General features: G+C 28.2%; 3 protein-coding genes across 4 annotated transcripts; 2 read left to right on the top strand and 1 right to left on the bottom strand.

The window, feature by feature from the left end:
* The first annotated feature begins 1,481 nt into the window (after positions 1-1,481).
* Positions 1,482-2,112, top strand: LOC122721605. Its single transcript, XM_043949863.1, has one exon. The coding sequence runs from the start codon at positions 1,718-1,720 to the stop codon at positions 1,925-1,927; it is 210 nt and encodes a 69-aa protein (XP_043805798.1). The 5' UTR covers positions 1,482-1,717; the 3' UTR covers positions 1,928-2,112.
* A 281-nt stretch (positions 2,113-2,393) lies between these two features.
* On the top strand, positions 2,394-2,984 carry LOC122721579. The gene has a single exon (XM_043949767.1). It carries the CDS (start codon positions 2,739-2,741, stop codon positions 2,982-2,984), a length of 246 nt encoding a protein of 81 aa, XP_043805702.1. The 5' UTR covers positions 2,394-2,738.
* Positions 2,985-12,272: 9,288 nt separating this feature from the next.
* On the bottom strand, positions 12,273-15,570 carry LOC110630306. 2 transcript variants are annotated; one of them, XM_021777736.2, is made up of 2 exons: positions 14,746-15,556; positions 12,273-12,573 (listed from the first exon to the last, which is right to left on the bottom strand). In XM_021777736.2, exons 1-2 carry the CDS (start codon positions 15,128-15,130, stop codon positions 12,557-12,559), a joined length of 402 nt encoding a protein of 133 aa, XP_021633428.1. In that variant the 5' UTR covers positions 15,131-15,556; the 3' UTR covers positions 12,273-12,556. The 2 variants fall into 2 exon arrangements, with proteins under 2 accessions (XP_021633428.1, XP_021633427.1); XM_021777735.2 differs by lacking the exon at positions 12,273-12,573 and adding an exon at positions 13,837-14,437 and having other exon boundaries at positions 14,746-15,570.
* Between the last annotated feature and the right edge of the window lie 5,028 nt (positions 15,571-20,598).

Genomic DNA, 20,598 nt, shown 5'->3' with positions numbered 1-20,598 from the left:
TGATTAAAAAAATATAATTCACGCATTTTAAGATGTATAATAAGGGCAATCGTACGCTCATGCTCATCTCTCTCAAGTAGCTCATGCATAATCATAAAATCATCTTTAGGTGTTTTTTTTATTTTAATTAGTTTTATTTTTTATAAATATTTCTTAATTTTATATATTTTGATTTAGAACTTAATTTTTAAAAATTTTAACTGAATTTTTTTCTTTTAATTCAAAAATAAAAGAAAATAAAAAATTTAAGAGAATTGAATATAAAATTATTCAAATTTACACTCATCTATATATCATTACGCTAAGTCTACTATATGATAATATTTTCTCTCAATCACATCGGTGTAAATATGTTTATAGTTGAATTTAAGTTATTTTAATGATATAAAATTTTAAAATTATCAATCTTACATAAATCTTTTAATTTGGGAGGGAGATTAGTGCTAGTAGTCATGATGTGAATCTAATTCTGTCAAACTAGCCGTCCTTTGTTTTTGCTTCCACACATGTTAATGCTCCAGCTAGTAAGGATAGAAAAGGGTTTTCCTTTTTTTAATTAATAAATTTATTTATTTATTTTTCTAGATAAGCTGTTCTCTTTTAGAGTTGGGTGTCCAGTCACCCACCCAGTGGGAGTCGCTTTTATGTATGTAAGGATAAAGGCTTCTATTCTAAAAGTTAATGATCTTTCAGATAGCTATCAAAATCGATGTTGAATTGAATTTAAACATTTTATTAAAAATGTATTCTAAACAGTAAAAACATTTTAATTATTAAATTCAATAAACATAAAAAATAAAATAAAATTTAAAATGACCACACTCTATTCCAAATTTATTATTTTAAAAAATTAATGTGACATATAAACCTAATCAAATTTTATTTTTAATCGTAAATCAAATTAAAATAAATATCATTCAAATGCGAAATCGGATAGATTAAATGGTTTTGATTCACAAATTGAACCATGACCACTTAATAGTAAGTCAATTATAGATTTTTCCACTAAATCAAAACCTTAAGTTGACTCATAATTCACCGGGTCGAACCACCACTTTCTATCTATAATCAGCCCAATTCATTTTTCTATAATTATATTGATTTGATTGAAACCCTGGAATTTTTTACTATTAAACTAAATAACCTATTATAAAATTTAGATTTCAGAAATTTATTTACTTTAGTGAATAGAATGTAATATTATTGAAATTTTAAAAAATTTTAAATTCAAATTGAATTGAAATCAAAGTGAAATCATTTTCAACCATAATAACTTTTAAATGAAATTGTTTCAAACCGATAAAAATTAAAATCAAAATCAATTCAAACTAAACGATGGTTTTCATTCAAAACCAAATCAGAAACAAAACCCAATCGCTTTTAAGCCCATACACGGCAGTCAACCAACGGCTCATTACAAGCCCAACCCATGAAACCACAACTATGATATCTTGCTCTCTGTTGTTTCACAATGCCAAGTTATTCTCTGCGGAAAGCCGTTAGATGTCACGTGCACACAAAGCCGCTAAGAGATGAGAATGACAAATGGGAAGGACGGCGGGGACAGAATCCGCAGTGACTTCATCTTCCAACCTCCGCCCCACACCACCACCACCACTCTCTCATTATCTCCAATTTCTTTCCCTCAATATAAAAACCCATCTCCACTCCCTATCATATACTCGCTTCTCAAAGACAGAGACCCAGTTGGAGAAAAATGTCTGATTGGGGCCCTGTTTTCATATCAGTGGTGCTGTTTGTGCTCCTAACTCCTGGGCTGCTGTTTCAGGTTCCAGGGCGGCACCGGTGTGTCGAGTTTGGGAATTTTCACACCAGTGGTGCTTCTATTATGGTCCATTCTCTCCTTTACTTTGCTCTCGTTTGTGTCTTCTTGATTGCTGTTAAGGTTCACTTGTATCTTGATTAATTAGCCAGTGATAATGTTAATGAATAAGTAGTTGATGTTTTCATATAGGTTCTGGGTCTTTTGTAATCGATCTCCTCAATTCTTTGTTTAGTTCAAGTGATTGTATGAGCTATTTATAATACATAATTTCATGTATTTGTAAATTTTCAAGGTTTAAATTAATTCAATTAGTATTTGAAGTTCAAGCTACGTTATTCATTTCCAATCAAATTTTCACAATTTTTTTTTAAAAAATTCCTTTATGCATTATGGGACATGTAATTTTACATTATTGCATTATAATGAAATGATGTATCACATTTTTTCATGTGGAACTAGTTACAGTATTTTGATTTTGTTGTTTTCGTATATATTAATTAACAAGCTTTCATTAACATAAACATATATAGTTTCATATATAAGGCTTATTGAAGGATGGATTGTAAACCTCCCTATTTATTAATTTTTTTAATAATATAAAATTAAATAGATATAAATATTTTTTTTTCTTCGACATATATATAAATTTAAATAAAGATATATAATATTAAATTCTGAATCCCAACAAAGAATCAAACGTACAAGACTTTCACGTGGCAATGCTACTGCTACTGTTACTGCATCGATCCAGAACGCACCGAACGTGACATTAGGGCATAAAATTCTTGCCACAAGTAATCCAAGTAAAATCCCCTTCTTTTTACATATTCCTTATTACTAGCTAACTTCTTCAGCAAAACCAGATCAGATTCACTCACCACCTCTTGTATAAAATTAAAAGAGAAGGGGCTATATACTCCATTGATTTTTATATTTTTATGGGAAGAAAAAAATGGCAGATTGGGGGCCAGTAGTGATAGCAGTGGTTCTATTTGTGGTGTTAAGTCCTGAGTTGCTATTCCAGTTGCCTGGAAGAGGAAGAATTGTGGTGTTTGGGAATATGAAGACAAGTGCGAATATTTCTATTCTACTTCATACCATCATCTTCTTTGCTCTTATCACCATCTTCCTTATACCTGTTGGTATATATTCATATTTACACAGGATGATAGTGTTAATAATTTGCGGTTGTAATTGAATATTATTATTTATATATTTTAAGTATTTAAATATAATTTTTTAAAAATAATTATTTATTTTTAATATTAATTTAATTAAATTTCAAATAAAAATAAAATTAATGAGATTATATTAATATGAAAAGAAAATTATAATGCGATTATATTTGTGAGATTTCTATTACATTTAAATAATGTTTATAAATGTTTTCGGTCAATATTCTTATCGTGATTGGATAATGATTAAAACTGTTAGACTAATATGTATCATGTTCTTTTATTTTAAAAAAAAAAAAATTGATCTCATAGGTTGAGATATATGAAATATTTAGAATTAATATATAAGTGTTTATTTTATGAATAAGTGCGCCGAATTGATCCACTTGAAAAATCCAATCTATATAGAAAATAACATGTGGATGTGGATTACTCAAATCATGGTTGTATGAGTAGTTGTATAATAAATAATCTTATGAGAATTATTTGATTGAGATAAGATTCATCACTTTAGATTCAATTAGAAAATGTTCCATTTATTTTTTGTTAGTATTTGCTAATATTAATCATGAAATTCTTATGTAAAATGAAATGAAATTAACATATGAGATTTGAAATTTGATTCAATAGGTCAATAACTATTAAATAGGAATTAATATGATTTAAAAATACGTTTCATATATCAAATGTTAAATCAGGACATTTGTGATAAAAGAATATTTAATTACTGATAAATCATGTATTAAAAAGTTAAATTAAACCACTTTTAATAATATTCTTGACCTTTAAATTAATTAATTAATTATATTTATTATAACATATTTAGAATATAATAAATTACACGCATCAAGAATTGCAATAAAATCTAATGAATTACACACATCAAAAATTGCAATAAAAAATAAAATAAAAAATTAAATCAAGTACTATTTAATTACATATAAATTAGCATTGAAATAAAATTATAATTTAAAAAAATTACGGCTTTTGATTTAATTAATTAAATAAAAACTTAATTAAAATTATATAAAATTTATATGATTTATTAATTAAAATTTTAGATCATAATTATAATTTATTTACATATTATTATATTGAAATTCTAGAGTTTTAATATAAAAAATCATCTTATGATAAATATATTATACGAAAATCCTAAAATTTTAATATAGAAAACATCTTATGAGAATATAAAGAGTTTCATATGAAATTCACTTGTCAGAGTTTTCAAAATTCTTGGGGAAAGTAGTCTCTGTCAATCTCTTTGAATTTTTTTAAGATTTTTCGATTGTTATTCTATATATACTGATCCGACATTTGAATGATTTATAATTTATAACCATTCAATTAAAGCGATTGATTACTTATTTTAATATAAAAAAAATAAAAAATATTTATTTTTTTTAAATATTATTGCTTTTTTATTTAAACATGATATATAACGAAGAAAATTTTAGTTTTTCCTTTTCTTTCACCGCTTTTAATTTAATTGAAATTCAATGGTGATATTAGAGTGAAGTTTAAACGATTAAAATATAATAAAAATTATATTTATTATTAAATTAAATATTATATGCTATAATTTTTTATATTCTTTAAAAATATTTTTCCAGATTTATTATCTTAAAAATTACTTGATCTGCAATCAAAAATTGGTTTGAGTTCTTTGATCAAGGATTCTTTTGTTGGAAATTTTAAAAAAAAATTATTTTTGAAATCTGCAGAATTGCTCAACTACCCATTGCTACCCGCGGCCCCCACCTAGTCGTCTGGTGGCAGGCGCGCAACCGGTCTCTCGATCGACGCGTGCTTGTCCGGTGATGGATGGCTGGCCTGCTGCATGAAGTCGCCGGGAGAAGGGAGTGGCAGAGCGATCTGGTGAGAACGATGGATCGTGATTCCCTTCATGAATTCTGTCGGCAATGGTGTTGCCGACCGTCGCGTCCCTCTCATCGGCAACGCGCTGTCGCCATGCGATGGTCGGCGGCTTCGCCTTCTGGTGAGCTGGCCTGATGGTCATCGCCGGCTGTTCTGCATGTGATGGCCAGGGGCTTCGAGGCGAAGACAGATCTTGGCTCCTCGCGATTTGCAGAAATTGCGAGCTCGCTGGTGCTGTTTGATCGCCCGGCGGACGCGCAATGGTTGCGGGATCATCTAGTCGACGGGATGACGGCGGAGTGGGATGACCGGCGGGCTGCTGGTTGCTTGACGGAGGTTAGGGTTCATCTGAGGAAGAGGATGAATTTGCAAGCTAAATTATAATTTGGTCCTTATGAATAAGATAAGTCTTGTAGAGTTACCTTGCAAACTACTGTATACTTTTTAATAGAATTTTATCTAAATGGATCGATAAGATTCAAATGAGATATGACCTAACAAAAACCAATCGTATCAATCTTATCAAACATTAATGTTTGGAATGTGATGTTTACATGAAGTATTTAATTTCTGATAAGTTAAGTCTGAGAAATGTCTTGCAAACTATAATATATTTTTTAATTTTACTTTTTAATAGAATTTTATTTAAATCTCTTGATAGTATTCAAATGAGATATTAACTAATAAAAATTAATTTTATTAGACATTAAGATTTGGGGATGTGGTTTTTATGTGAAGTATTTAGTTTTTGATAAAGAGGAAGCTAAGTCAGATAAAATAAGTTTATAGAATATAAAAAAAATTTATTGGATAACATTTTTATAATCCAACCGCGGAAAAAGTGTTTGTCAAGACATTCTATCTTTTTAAAAAAGTATTTTCTTTTGAAATAAAGAGTAGAGTTAGATAAAATTTGAAAAAAATTCAAGAATCACAAACAAATATTCAAGTGAAGTTGAATAATGTCTTATATGAAAAGACAAAGTTTTATGCAGATAAAATATATATTTTTATAAAATAATCAAACTGTTTAATTTTATCATTAATGAATATTGTATGCAAGAAGGTTAGTGGGAATGTAGTTATATTTTTTATTTTATATGTAGATGACATATTAATAATAAAAAATAATATTTCATTACTACAATCTATAAAGATTTAGCCGTCCAAACTTTTTTTATGAAGGATTTGGGATAAATCACTAAGATTTATATAGATAAATCTAAAAGGTGGTTTGGCTTATCCAAATCCACTTAAATTGATAAAGTGTTAAAATGATTTAGCATGGAGGAATCCAAGAAAGGATTCCTGGCTATGTTAGTTGAAGAGACTGATGAACTCAAAGTTCAGGAATATTGAGATGCGAATTTCCAATCAAATTTTGATGATAACAAATTTTAATCTAGTTATAATTTTACTCTAAATGGTGGAGTAGTGAGTTAGAAATGTTCCAAATTAGAGATCACTGTAGATTTTATGACAAAAGTGTTAGGAAATTCAGAGATTTACTGCAACCCAAACACGCAGTGGAAAAATTAAAATCTCTTCTTTTCTTCCCAGGATCTGTGTACTTTGTTTAATTCGAAAAGAATGATAAGCTACTACTCAACAAGAAGATACAATCCCAGATTCAAGGTGCTGCTCTTTCAACGAACACCCGCTATAATATCCACACGAACATCTCTTATCATTCTAGAGTGCTAGCTCTCTCAAGAATGGATAGATTATGTGCTCCACAATCTGCAACTGTTAGACTGAATTTTCTATTAAAAAAAAAAACATTCGCTCCACAATTCGTAGGAGGAGTTTTTATATGTTTCAGTTTTTATGTTTTTACACACCTCTTTTCGTAAAAGAGTTGTGTTCAGAACCCACTATCACGATCTCACATATACTCAAATATCTTATGTGATAGAGTTGTTTTCATAACCAACTACCACAATTTCGCAGATACTCAAATATCTTATGTGATAGAGTTCTTTATCTGTAACAGTTACAGATAGATTGCAGATCATTTTAAATATTATTATCTTATAATAATAAATAATTAATATTAATAATAATAACACTTTATTATTATTAATTATATTAATGGGCTTTTAGCCCATTAATATAGCACATCAACTACGTTATTGTGTGTGACCCAATAGGCTTATATTAATTGGCAATAGGCCCAGTCCCACAAGACTCATAAATCATAAGCGGCCTCTAGCAAGACATTATGACTACCCAACTAATATGAGTATCGATAGTCCGATAAAGTATAATAAATAGAACATGTATTAATCCCTTTATCACATTGAACATAAGTCATGGTCAATGTCAAACTTATAATGTTCAAACTTATGATTTCTTGATCTCTAAGTAGACTGATAAATTCAAATGATATTGATCACACTATCAATTCATTTGAGCAAGACCATGCATTTCTCAATCTCACTTATCGAGGGGCCCAGAAGATATCTCTCTCAAAGAGAGGGACAAATTCTATCTTGATTGTTCAATATCCTCTACATAATTTCTATTATGCTCAATCATAACCTTTATGATTGTCTAATTAAAGACAATGTTTGATTATGTCAAAACATAACAGTCCTTATGTTGAAAACTATGACAATCTCAAGTTGACAATCTCAAGTCAAAGGATTAAGATATAACTACTTTGAGATTCACTTATGACAATAACCCATGTAGTGATATCGGTGCGGGTCCATCTAATACTTTATTCTCTAACAAGTATCTATGATTATTAAATTATATCAACATATACATAATCATCTCATGATTATCAATTAATAACTATACTAGTTATATTTTATTATTATCAACATAATAATAAGTAATCAGGGATGTTAATCATTATTATGTAACATGCAAATAAATAATAATGATAGTAAAACCTCTTTTATTAATAACCAAAACGACATATAAAAAGATCCAAAATAATAGCCTAGGGCAAATACACTAACAAAAAGTCAAGTACACTTCTGTGTCATAGGTAGTAAAGGAGACAGTTTTTTTATCAAGAAGTTCATTTCTGAACTTGGTGTGGTTCCTAGCATTGTTGATCCAGTTACAATGAACTGTGATAACAATAGAGCCATTGCATAAGTAAAGAAACTCAGGTCTCATTAGATATCTAAGTATGTACATAGGCGATTTCAAATGATCAGAGAGATCATTGAAAGAAAATATGTGGAGATAAAGCGAGTTTCACTAATAAGAATCTTAAAGATTCTCTTACTAAGGCATTATTACAGTAAAAACATAATTACCGTATTTATATTTATGTGATAAGTCATATGGGTGATTGACTTTAGTACAAGAGGTAGATTGTTAGTAATATGCCTTACAGTCAATTTGTTGGTTATAGTTGGGTATTATTATTCGAGTATTTTAAATATTTAAATATAATTTTATAAAGGCAATTTTTTATCTTTAGTGTTAATTTAATTGAATTTCGAGTAAAGATAAAAGTTTATGAGATTATATTACTGTGCAAAAAGAATTATAATGTGATTATAATTGTGAGATTCCTATTGCATTTAAGTAACATCTCCAAATGTTCCTATTCGATATTCTTATCATAATTGGACAATGATTAGAGCTGTTGAGACTACTACATATTATGTTTTTTTCTTTTAGAGTAAGCAACTGATCTCATAAATTGATATATGTGTGATATCTAAAACTAATATATAGATGCTTATTTTATGAATGAGTACACTTAACTGACTCGCCTAAGAAATTCATATGGAAAATAAAATGTGTTTATGAATTACTCAAGTAATAATTGTGTAAGTGATCCTTTAACTTAAAATCGATAAATAATCTTATATGGAGACTTTTATGTTTTTATTCATCTTACGCGTTGTTTGGTTCATGAGTAACAAATGGGGATAAATTGAATATATTAGGAATTGTATGAATGTATTTATGTGATTGAGATAAGATTCATTATCTAAGTTAAATAATGTCTTATTTGTTTTTTACTAGTATTAATCATGAAATTCTTGCACAAGACAGAATGAAATTAGCAAATGAAATTTAAAATTTTATTAAATAGGTCAATGACTATTAAATGAGAACTAATATGATTTAAAATTGCAGACATGTTCCATGCATTAAATGTTAAATCAGGATATTTGTGATGAAATGATATTTAATCACCGACAAATCATGTACTAAAAGGTTAAGTAAAATCACTTTTGATATTCCAAATAATTGGGTAGTCTTGACATGTTACTGGACAATATTTTTGACATTCAAATTAATTAATTAGTTAATTGTATTTCTTGTCAACATATTTAGAATTTAATGGGTCACACACATAGAAAATTGCAAGAGAAAATAAAACGAAAAGTTAAATCAAGTAAGACTTGATTACATATAAACTAGTGTTGGGATAAAATTATAATTTAAAAAAATTATGATTTTGATCTAATTAATTAAGTAGAGACTTAACTAAAACTGTCTAAAATTTATATAGCTTACTTATTAAAGTTATAGATCATAACTGTAATTTATTTATTTAATTAATTAAAAAATAGATAAATACTATTGTACTAAAATTCTAGGATTTTAGTATAAAACGACATTTTATGAGAGTCTAAAGATTCTCTTGTGAGAAACCTCTTTTTGAAAACTTTTAGAATTTATAAAAAAATGTAGAGAGGTAATATTCAAAATCTCTCCTCTTCTCAATTCTTAGAACTGTTATAAAATTATTCGATTTGCTATTTTATGTGGATATCATTGGAGATCGAACATTTGAATCAGTTTATAATTTGCGAAAATCTAATCAAAATTATTGCTTTACTGTAAAAAAAAATAAAAAATATTCATTTTTTTTTAAATATTATTACTTTATTTATTTAAATATAATTTATATGGGGGATTTTTTTTTCACTGTAAATTTTTTTTTTTAAACGGTGTTTAATCCTATTGAAAGTCAATAGATAGCTCTTAATTGCTCTCTCTCACTTCTCCGTTAAAGCTTGTTTTCCTTCACCAATAACTTTCTGTTTTCCGGTGTTGTTAAGAGATATTAGTCTTCCTTCACCACCAGTAACTTTCTGCTTTCCGGTGTTGTCAAGAGATATTAGTATTTTTTTTTTTCACAAACATGTACATATTTATGTATATATATATAATGATTTATAATTATTTATCGTATAAAGTTTATAGCAATATATATAATTTTTTTATTATTTGGATAGTTATTTTGAGAAATTCTTTAACTGAAGTTGGTCATGTGGTTATGTTATGCTGTGGTTGTTTAAAATCGAAAATAAAATTTATATCTAGGTCTTGTTTAGAATTGAAATTGACTAAAAATATATTAACTAAATTTAAATTAAGATATTTCAGTTAAAATTGATTTTTAGATGTAAAAAAATTTAAAATTTCAACTATTGAATTTATTTTGATTAATTCATTCCAATTAATTTAGTTATATCTTTATATTAAATATTTTATTAATTAAAATATATCATATTAAATTATAGTTTCTTCTCTATTATGAGACTAGTAAAATAAAATTAAAAATATTAAAATTTATCCTTAAATTATATATCAATTTAAAAATATTAAATTTTATCCTTCATTATTTATATAGTTGAAATAAAGACATAAAAGAGAAAAATTATTAAATGATTACATAGTACTACTTTATTAAGTTGAAGTAGTTTTCAAATTGATAATAAGATACATTATTAATTTAAAAAATGTAAAATTTAATAAATTTAAATTTAATCTTAAACCATTAGTGGTTTTATAGATGTTGATAATTAATTAATTAATTTCATTATTATTAATTAGTGCACTACGTCAGTGATGTGTTACATCCAATAATTTGCCCAAGAAGAAGCAAGTTGGTTTAAAAAAACATGGAAGAGAAAATTATTTTTTAATTTTTAAAATATGATATAATTAATAAATTTATTTTTTTATTTTTAAAATTAAACATTTTAATTTTAGATTTTTATTTTTGTCCAAACAGTCCACCTTCTATCCATTTTTAAAGTGCATGCTTTTTTTTAAAAAAATTTTAGTTTATTACTTTTAAAATAATAAATATAATCTAAATCAACCGATCCAATTTCCTGACCAAGATATAAAATAATGATTGATATTGATGGATTACTTACCCCAATCAATGGAGAATTGGATTGTTTGTGAAATTAATTTTTATAAATAAATTATTTGTGAAATTGGGTTGTTCAAGTGGTGTTGTCAATCTAGAATTGAATTGCTTTGCTCGTGGAACTGATTTTTATAAAATTATTTTTGTGGAGTGGGGTTGCTCAATTGGTGTTGAGAATTGAATTGGTTGTACTTTTTATAAAAAATTATTCATAGAAATAATACAATTATGTACTCTGTTCTTTTTATTCTTGTAATTCTTCGTATATATTTTAAATTTAAATTGAATTATAATTTATATATTAAAAAAATATATTAAAATATCCAGAAATTTAAGAGAGTGAAAATGAAAAGTAATTATTGAGAAATTCTTAAAGTTAATCAAGAATTTTATAATTATTTTTTTCATAAAAATACATTCAATTTAAATAAAATTAAAAGTTAAAAATTAGAAAATTTAATTTTAAAAATAAAAAAAACAATTAATTATATCGTATCTAAACAAAATAATTTTCTCCTAAAAGAAGATGCGAGTGGGACGAGAAGTCCACATTCATGCCACGTGGATTTAACAAGGACACTAGAACAACTTGGAAGAAACTTATTATCTTCGTTTGCTTTATTGAAGTAACACAGCTGGACAACGTGGACATGACTCAATATTTCTAAAAGTTTGTGTAAGAATCGCACACCAACTTTTAAAATTGTTAAGAGGATCTAATAATTTATTACTACAATTTATATTCTTAAATCTTCTTAATTTAATTGATCAATGAACAGATTGGAGATGATATCATATTTTCTATTATTTTATATGAATTTCGAACATTCTGAAAAATACCAATTTATAGAATCAACCAACTGTCAATTATTACTAAAATTTAAAATACTATTAGGTCATGACTCGGCCAAAACAGAAACAAGCTTATCAAATGAATGGATTTTGCTTATCCATAATTATTGTTTAATGAAAGTAATGTATTAATTTAGAAAATTTTAAACAATGAATTTTTTTTTAGAAATTTTAACTAACAAAATCTTATATTGCTTAAAAAACTCCAATTTTAGCTTTCAAAAAGCCTCCTAAACATCGTCCGTAAGAAATCCTCCGTTTAAAATTAAAAATTTTATAAAATTTTAGTTTAATTTTTGTTTAAATAAAAAAATTTAAATTCTCATTTAAAAGAAATTTTAATCTAATACAATTTTATAAGATTTCAAATTCTTTTCTTACAAATAGAATTATATCAAAATAAATTATACTAAATAAATGAAAACGAATATAGTGCTTAGGAAAGAAAAACTAGGGATAATGCTTCCATTTCTTCCAAGTAGGAATTCATTACTATATTAGTTCTTAAAACCTTCAACATTTCAGTACTTTTACTTCATAGAGAAGCCATATCCACAAATTTTCAGTCATCAGGAAAAACATCTTATCCACAATTACTGTTTCAATATTTGAAAAAGCTGGGTACTTTTCACACTCCCTCTAGTATAGCAGCAGGCCCACTCACCAGAATATGACTTCTTCATAGTCCTCCTGTGCAACTCTTTGAACCTCCTCTTATTTTCACAAAAGTTTCCATCCTGCAACCGTAAGGAACAAAATTAGTACACTTTTTTTGTTAAGTGTACGCTTGATTATATTAACACATAAGCGCTATAAACACAAGTACTGTAATTCATCAGACCCTTGATAACTTCTTCAATAAGACTCCAACTATATCTTTCCCATAAATTTAGCATCCTTTCCTCAAGCAGTCAACTCCCTATTTCACAGCATGTACAACTAAAATATTTCCAAATATGATGCAGAAGATAATCCTATATTTTTTTAATATAATTACATGTGCTGAAGAGATCAGATGAGTGTACAGGTTCAGAAATACGAAGTAACACCACCCAAGCTCTTTCAACTTCATCCTACATGGTCACAGCTGACTTATCGAACCCACCCAATTCAAAGCAAGAAACAAGCCACAATCAACAGAACCTTCATGTTTCCATACGCTTGTCAAAACAGTGAAGGCAAAGCAAAATATTACACAGAGAAATATTGTAAGGACTTGTTCACCCAAAAACTATCACATCTTAACCAGCTTCAACTACAAACAACATTAAATCTCAGATTGTGACTTTAAAATAAGATTCAAATGACAAAGTTACTTTATTCCAGGATGGCCTGGACATAGAATACGTATTAAAAGGTTGTTAGTTTTAGAATTCATTCATTTTTGCGATAAAAAAGTGCACAAAAACATTTTCCTCACCTATTTTTCTTCAATCACCCATCCTTATACTTTCCCTTTCTTTTTATTTCTTTTTATTTAAGTTCATTTACTTCTTTAATTATAATTGTCAAGTTATAGCATTTTATATTAATATATGATAATATTTTAATGCAACATGCTATCCTTTTTTATTATTTAATTATTTGATAAAATTTAAATAAGATTTTCAGCACACAAAATAATAATAATCTTATGTATAATTCAAGAGTTTCAATTTATAATAAAAACTATATAACATAATAAAAATATATTATTCAATTATTGAACATATTCTTAGTTAGATAAATGATAATCCTATATTTAAATATGTAATTATGATATTTTTTACTTATTTTTTTAGAACATATATTATTTTTAATAAAATTTTAATTTTTTTTTCCAAATCTTATTATTCCACTCTATTCTCGATTCTTGATCAACAAAATGAAGATTTCAGTTCTTGATTCAGATCTTGATTTGACAACTATATTAAAAACTTCAAATATATCACATCCCAGACAGCTTCAATGCCAAACTTGGGCTTAAGGACAAAAAACAAACACTTAAAACTCAGTAATATCAGATAGAAAACTATTTTCAAATTAATCAAGCATCAAACTCAATTCAATAGCAGTTACAGGATTGAAGAGCATATGTTCGTAGCATATGGAAGCCAAAGATTACGTATTGAACAATATGTTTCCAAATGACGAAAATAAATTGTGGACGGGTGAGTTGTATAAACACGTTTCGTTGATGTCATCAACAGCAGGACAGGTGAGTAAATGCACTTTTCCCATAAATGGAGGACGGTGGGCAGGATCAACAAAATGCAGTATGCACTTCCCATTCGTGTGGGAAAACACCATTTACAGGTTTGATTCAGCAAACCTGCCAATCTAGTTAATATAACCATGAAAGCTCACTAGCTCCAATCTTATGCCACATGAAAACTCATCTCAAAGAAGACAACGATTGGGCACTGTCCCGCAGCTCATTCAACATAGGTTTGCTAAATCTAGAAGTAGAACCCAAGACCCAAGAATTAAGAAGTTACAGATTTCGGCTGCAGAAATTCCGTTGTGCATCATCTAATAAGCTCGATGCTATTTTGTATCTTAGTTCTTAATTGCGGTAACAGAACGGGGAAAATGGTAAGAGATCCATGTAATAGTAATACTCTGCACAAAAATTGCAGAGAATTCCCAATTTTCACCAGAGTAATAAATTCAGAACACCACAAATTTACGCACTAAAGATATCAGAGAACAAATGAAACGAAAAATATTAAATTCTGAGACTCGAAAGCTACAGGAAAAAACAGAAATGAAGCGGAAAAAAACAACATTCCAACAAATTTGAAAAAGGAAAGCCAAGGCCTTTAAACACTAACGGGAGGCAATTACAACATATATTTTCCCATAAGTCAGGAAATGAATTAGAACCGACAAAAAAAGACGTTATAGAAAAAAAGCCATAAGTTACTTACCAGGAATTTCCTTCCTTGGAGACGATGGGGCCAAGGCGTAGCAAAAAAGTGAACGGCCCAACATGGAGATGGTAGAAACAATCCCAGCCACATAAAAAACCATAACCAATCCAAGAATCCAAGGCATCAACATGAACCCAATAAAGAACGTCACGGATCCACACAGCATCAAAGCCATCGAAATACCCAGCATCAACGAGGCGAAGCCCGCAGGCGAGATCTGTGGCGGCGCCGATGACCTCCTCCGCGAAGAATCCGATGGAATAGCTGGGGATTGGTCAGATAACGGGATCGGCAAAGGCGGTGAACGAAGCAGATTGAGAACCAGAGACGAGAGCTCGAAGAAAATCCTTGATAGCTGATCTTGTTGCTGATTTCTCATCATTCTGATTTCCTTTCTCGAAACGTCAAAAAGAATGGGAAAACCCAAATATAACCAAATAGAATTCAAAAAAAAAAAGTTTGTAGCCTAATCAGCTAGAAAATTTTCGAATTGTTATCGGAAAAAGCGAGGCAAGTGGATAAGCACAAAAACTTCCATCTACAAAGCCGATTGATTGGAGGAGAACTTATCAATTTAACCTTCTGCACTTGTTAGAGTTTCTGATGGGCAAAGTTTTGTTTGTTTCTCAGGAAATTCCTTGACAGTTTCTAGAGAGATAAACAAAAAAAAAAGACAGAGAGATAGAGAGAGAAGGTGACGCTGCGTTTGCATCAATCGTATTAAAAAGTAGATAAAAAGTCTTCTGGCATATTTTCTCGTTATCGTTTGGATCGAGAGAAAAATGCAGAAAGTGAGAAATGTGTCCAGGTAAATATATAGTTTTTTCTTTATTGCTGGCAAAAAAAGAAAAATCTCTCTCTTGTTTTTGGATAGGGCCGCGAGTCGGTGGAGAGCGTGTAAATAACGCTCTGTGGACTATGGGTAACGTGGAACGGTGGGCCAGGGTGAGGTGGAAGCTTATCTAGAGCGTATAATGATGAGGTGGCCTTGTAGTTGTGAATTGGATAGGGCCGTGGGAAGTTGGGAATCTTTCAGTGGAATTGGGCATAGAGAATAACGTATAATTGTTTTGTAGTTATACGGTATGGAGATAACTATAGTTTTCAGACAATTTGCAAGCTGTAAAATAACCAAATACATATTTATATATTGACTTTATAATAATTTAAATAAGCTTTATTATCATTTCAAGTAATGTGTTAATTTGTTAGCGGAAGAAGATATCTTGTTTTTTAATTCTTTTTTTCCGTTAATTTTTCAAATTTTTTATGTAATATTTTATATTTTATATTTTAATATTGTTTCAAATTTTTACACTTAATATCTTAAATTTTAGATTGAAATTTTTAAAGAAATTTATTGGCGTGAGTTAATATGAATCTAATTTAATGAATCATATTTAAAAATTTGTGAAAAGAAATTATCTTATATAAAAAATTGAAGTGGATAAAAACTGTAAAACAAATTTTTACATTTTCAAATGTTGATATCTTATATAATTATGAGTAATTTACGATTTAGTCCCTAAATATTACCATTATTAATAAGTGAATCCTTATATTTTTAGAAACCTATTAAAACGTCCTTATGTTTTCTCTCCGTCAACGAAATAGTCCTTCTGTCTATTTTTGCCGTTAAAAATATAGTAAAAGACTATATTACCCCCCATTATTTTTCTCCTTCTCCTCCTTCCTTTTCTTCTTCATCAATTCTTCTTCCTTCTGCTTCTGCTTCTTCTGCTTCTTCTTCTTCTTCTCCTTCTTCTTCTGCTTCTTCTCCTTCTTCTCCTTCTTCTTCTGCTTCTTCTCCTTCTTCTTCTTTTGCTTCTTTTTCTTCTTTTTCTTCTTCTTCTTTTTCTTCTCATTCTTCTTCTTCTTCTTTTTCTTCTTTCTCTTCTTCTTCTTCTTCTTCTTCTTCTTCTTCTTCTTCTTCTTCTTCTTCTTCTTCTTCTTCTTCTTCTTCTTCTTCTTCTTCTTCTTCTTCTTCTTCTTCTCCTCCTTCTTCTTCTTCTCCTTCTTCTTCTTCTTCTCCTTCTTCTTCTTCTTCTTCTTTCTCTTCTTCTTCTTCTTTCTCTTCTTCTTCTTCTTTCTCTTCTTCTTCTTCTTCTTCTTCTTTCTCTTCTTCTTCTTCTTCTTCTTTTTCTTCTTCTTCTTTTTCGGAGGGGGAGGACGAAAGAAAAGACAGGGACTATTTCGTTGATAAAAAGAAACGATAAGGACATTTTAATAGATCTGAGAAAAGATAGGGACTATTTGGTTGACAAAAAGAAACAATAAGGACGTTTTAATAGATTTCTAAAAATATAGGGAGGGATGATTTCGTTGACAAAAAGAAACGATGAGGAGGAACTATTTCATTGACATAAAAAAATGATAAGAATGTTTTAATAGATATGAGAAAAGATAGGGACTATTTCATTGACGGAAAAAAACGATAAGGACGTTTTAATAGATATGAAAAAAGATAAAAATATTTTAATAGATTTTTGAAAATGTAAGGACTAACTTGTTAATAATTATAATGTACAAGGATTAAATAAATGGTTTTATTTGAGGATAAAATTGGATTTTAAAAATTTTCTCTCTCCTCATTTATCTAATTTTAACGGAAAATAGGACGGAATGACTATTTCGTTGACGGAAATAAAACATAAGGACATTTTAATAGATTTCTAAAAATACAGGGACTGACTTGTTAATAATGGTAATATCCAGGGACTAAATTGTAAATCACCCTATAATTATCTTTCTTATTAAGTTAGTTTCTAGTAACTCTTTGATTTTGGCTTTTTCATCCTCGTCTTAAATATTTGATATTTAGTTTTCCAAATTATAAAAAAGAAAGTTTGTGTGCCTTTGATATTTCCTTTTCTTGGTTTCAACAATTTTTTTTAGCTCTATTGCATCTTGGATATTTCTTTTTTTTTATATATATATATATACAAATTTATTTCTAAACTATATAATAAATATTAAATATACTAAATTTTAATTTTTATTAAATTTATCTTGCTATCATTAAAAAAATCAACTAAAATTACGATTAATTATAATTTTAAATTACGGGCTATATTTTATTTAGTCTATTTTTTCATTTTTTAATGATAATTTAAAAATAATATTAAATAAAAAATAAATAAAATTTAGTAGTTTTTCCCTATTATATAGTTCAATGTATTTAGCCTTTTCGCTTTTTTTTTTCTTTAATTTCACAATGACGTAGCTTGTCCTGTAATATGATATAATTATATTTAAAAAAAAATTGAGAAATTGAATGTATATATATTTGTGTGTGATACTGTAGGTCAAATTTATACTGATTATTAACTATATGTAAATTACAAGAAAATACATGTAAAATATTATTTATACGTGTAAACTAAAATATTTTATATTTAGTCATATATAATTCAGCAATAAAATGCTTGTCTAATATAATCTCTAAGGAGTTAATTAATTTGTAGCAAATTAATTTAAATTATAATCTAAAAATTTAATTTATTATTTCCCTTGTAATTGTGAAAATTAAATTTATGTCCTCAACTCAAATTTCATCATTGGAATTTCTTTTTTATCGAAGACGTTATTGAAATTAGAGGGAAAAAAAAGAAAGAAAGAAAATGTCAAAGATTGTTTGCTTTTGTCAAAATCAACCAATGAGTAAGCAAAAGCAACATCTCTTTAATTATTTGTTTGTGAAGCATTCCACTACCTTTTTTTTTTTTTTTTTAATCTTTTTTCATACCTTTAGTCATTCTCATGCATTTAAGTTTGAAAGGCACTTGAAGTGACAATGCTACAGAAAATGTTGTTAAAAGTCTCAATTCAATACTCACATATTATTATTATTTCATATATAAATTAAAATTACAATTAAAATTGATTACGTTTGGTTATTTGGATCATGAATTCATATCAGTAAATATTATCCGCTTTTACTCAAGGTCGCACGGTTTTGCTTAAAACGCGTTCACTGAAATTTCAAGGATAGAGACTTATAAGATCTTATTCCTTTCAATCTCTTTCCGATGTGGGATACCTTTTGATCTACCCGCACAGGGAGCCTTCCCCCATACAGACCTGAGCGTGCTCGCTCAACGCACCATACTCGTGAGGACCAGGATTATGTTTTTTTCCACAGACGGCGCCAATTGATGATCTGAGATCCAGAAAAATAGAATTTTACAAGTGTTCTGTAAGCTTGAGAAAAAACTTAGACCTAGAGGGGAGTATTTCTCCTTTTATCTATTTCCTTTTGTCCGCTAGTGACGTGTAACAGAATATATGTCATTGGGCCACCTATCCCTGTCATGTTGATATGGACGTACGAGGATATCAAATCACTGTCCCATGCGTAACGGTCCCTGATTCTCCCGGACGCGCGTGCGGGTGGTCCCACGTGAAGGATGAATAGGTCTCTTTCCTGATTCCAGACTGGACCGGAAGATATGATATGGGCTGAACTTAGAGAGGATTTATTCGTCGGGCCCAAAGAGCTAGGCCGACCTAATTGAGGAGATTGATGGGAGTTCGATCTCTTGACTGAGTGGATCGGACTTGATGCATGTACGAGGCTTGAAGGCCTCTAGATAATGGACTGGTATCATGAGCCCGGCCCCAGACCGGGGTGGAGAAATCCAGCGGTTATCAAAAATTAAAATTAAAATTAAAATAATCTATTTCTATTAAAATGTACTAAAATGGTACATCAACTAATTATACTGAGTAAAAAAAGGCTAATATATGATTTTGATAATTCTCTCCCCATAAAACTACTTTCGTGTTTTGTTCTTGGTTTTTAAACCTTTATAATTAAATTGTTTTTTTTCTTCTTAATAATAGTATAAATGATATTTTCTTTCAAGCTCATCATATGAAAATAGCAAATATTTTAATAATATTTTATTTTAAGCAACCACCATGTTAATGAAATGTTAATATTTTAATTAAATAAATTGAATTGAGACATGACTTTTGGTATATAATTGATAATTTCAAAGTTCGAGGTCACTTTTTGAAAAAGTAGTACTAAATGATTTTGAAAGATTAACAACACCTCTATATTATAGAATTAAAGTGTATGATTTTTGGAATACATTATTGCACGACTTTGGATAAATTTGCCTCTCTCACGACTTTGGATAAATTTGCCTCTCTCAAGGGAAAGGTCAGTTTCAGTGTTGAGTCTCTGTCGGCCTCCGCCATTTAGTATGTTTACTGAAAGTGAATGCATAGCTAAGATGCCAATTGAATTTAAATAGTTATAATTAGATTTGAAATAGATTTAAATTTAGAAAATAGTATTAGTTAGGAATTTAAATTAAATTTAAATTTTATATATAAAATATCAATTATTTAAATATGTTTATATAAATAATTAATTTAATATAAAAAATATATTTTATAATAATATTTATAAATTTTTTTATATATTTTTATTTAAAAATTAAAATTTAAATATTTTTTAAAAATATTAAATTTTTTAAATAAAAATTATTAATAAAAAATATTTTTATATAAATTATTAATTAAAATATATAAAAATAAATAAATTCAAATTTTATTTAAAAAATAATAATCAAATTTTAAAATAAATTTAAGTAATTTAAATTAATTTTTAATCGAATTCTTCCAATATCAGCACAGAATTATAATCATATTGTCAAATCAGGCTTAAGTGGTAATATAATTACATTCGTGCACAGAAGATAGAAGCAAATAAATAGGATACAAGTGCTTTTATCAAAAAAAAAAAAGAAAAAAGATGCAAGTGCCAGCAGTCTCAGGCATCCACCACCGCCACCCGCACCCCTCACAGAGAGTTGCCCGATAGAAAAACAAAACTTATCA

Source organism: Manihot esculenta, chromosome 13, assembly GCF_001659605.2.
Source record: "Manihot esculenta cultivar AM560-2 chromosome 13, M.esculenta_v8, whole genome shotgun sequence".
In the NCBI taxonomy this organism is placed as follows: domain Eukaryota; kingdom Viridiplantae; phylum Streptophyta; class Magnoliopsida; order Malpighiales; family Euphorbiaceae; genus Manihot; species Manihot esculenta.
The sequence above is the reverse complement of the archived record's forward strand: the minus strand, read 5'-3'. Positions and strand labels throughout refer to the sequence as shown.

Excerpts from the sequence above, each read along its gene's own strand:
- LOC122721579 (XM_043949767.1), top strand. The coding sequence starts at position 2,739 with ATGGCAGATTGGGGGCCAGTAGTGATAGCAGTGGTTCTATTTGTGGTG.
- LOC122721605 (XM_043949863.1), top strand. The coding sequence starts at position 1,718 with ATGTCTGATTGGGGCCCTGTTTTCATATCAGTGGTGCTGTTTGTGCTC.
- LOC110630306 (XM_021777735.2), bottom strand. The coding sequence starts at position 15,130 with ATGATGAGAAATCAGCAACAAGATCAGCTATCAAGGATTTTCTTCGAG. Across the intron at positions 14,438-14,745 it reads TCCAAGGAAGGAAATTCCTG|AGTATTACTATTACATGGAT; the intron begins GTAAGTAACTTA and ends ATTTTTGTGCAG.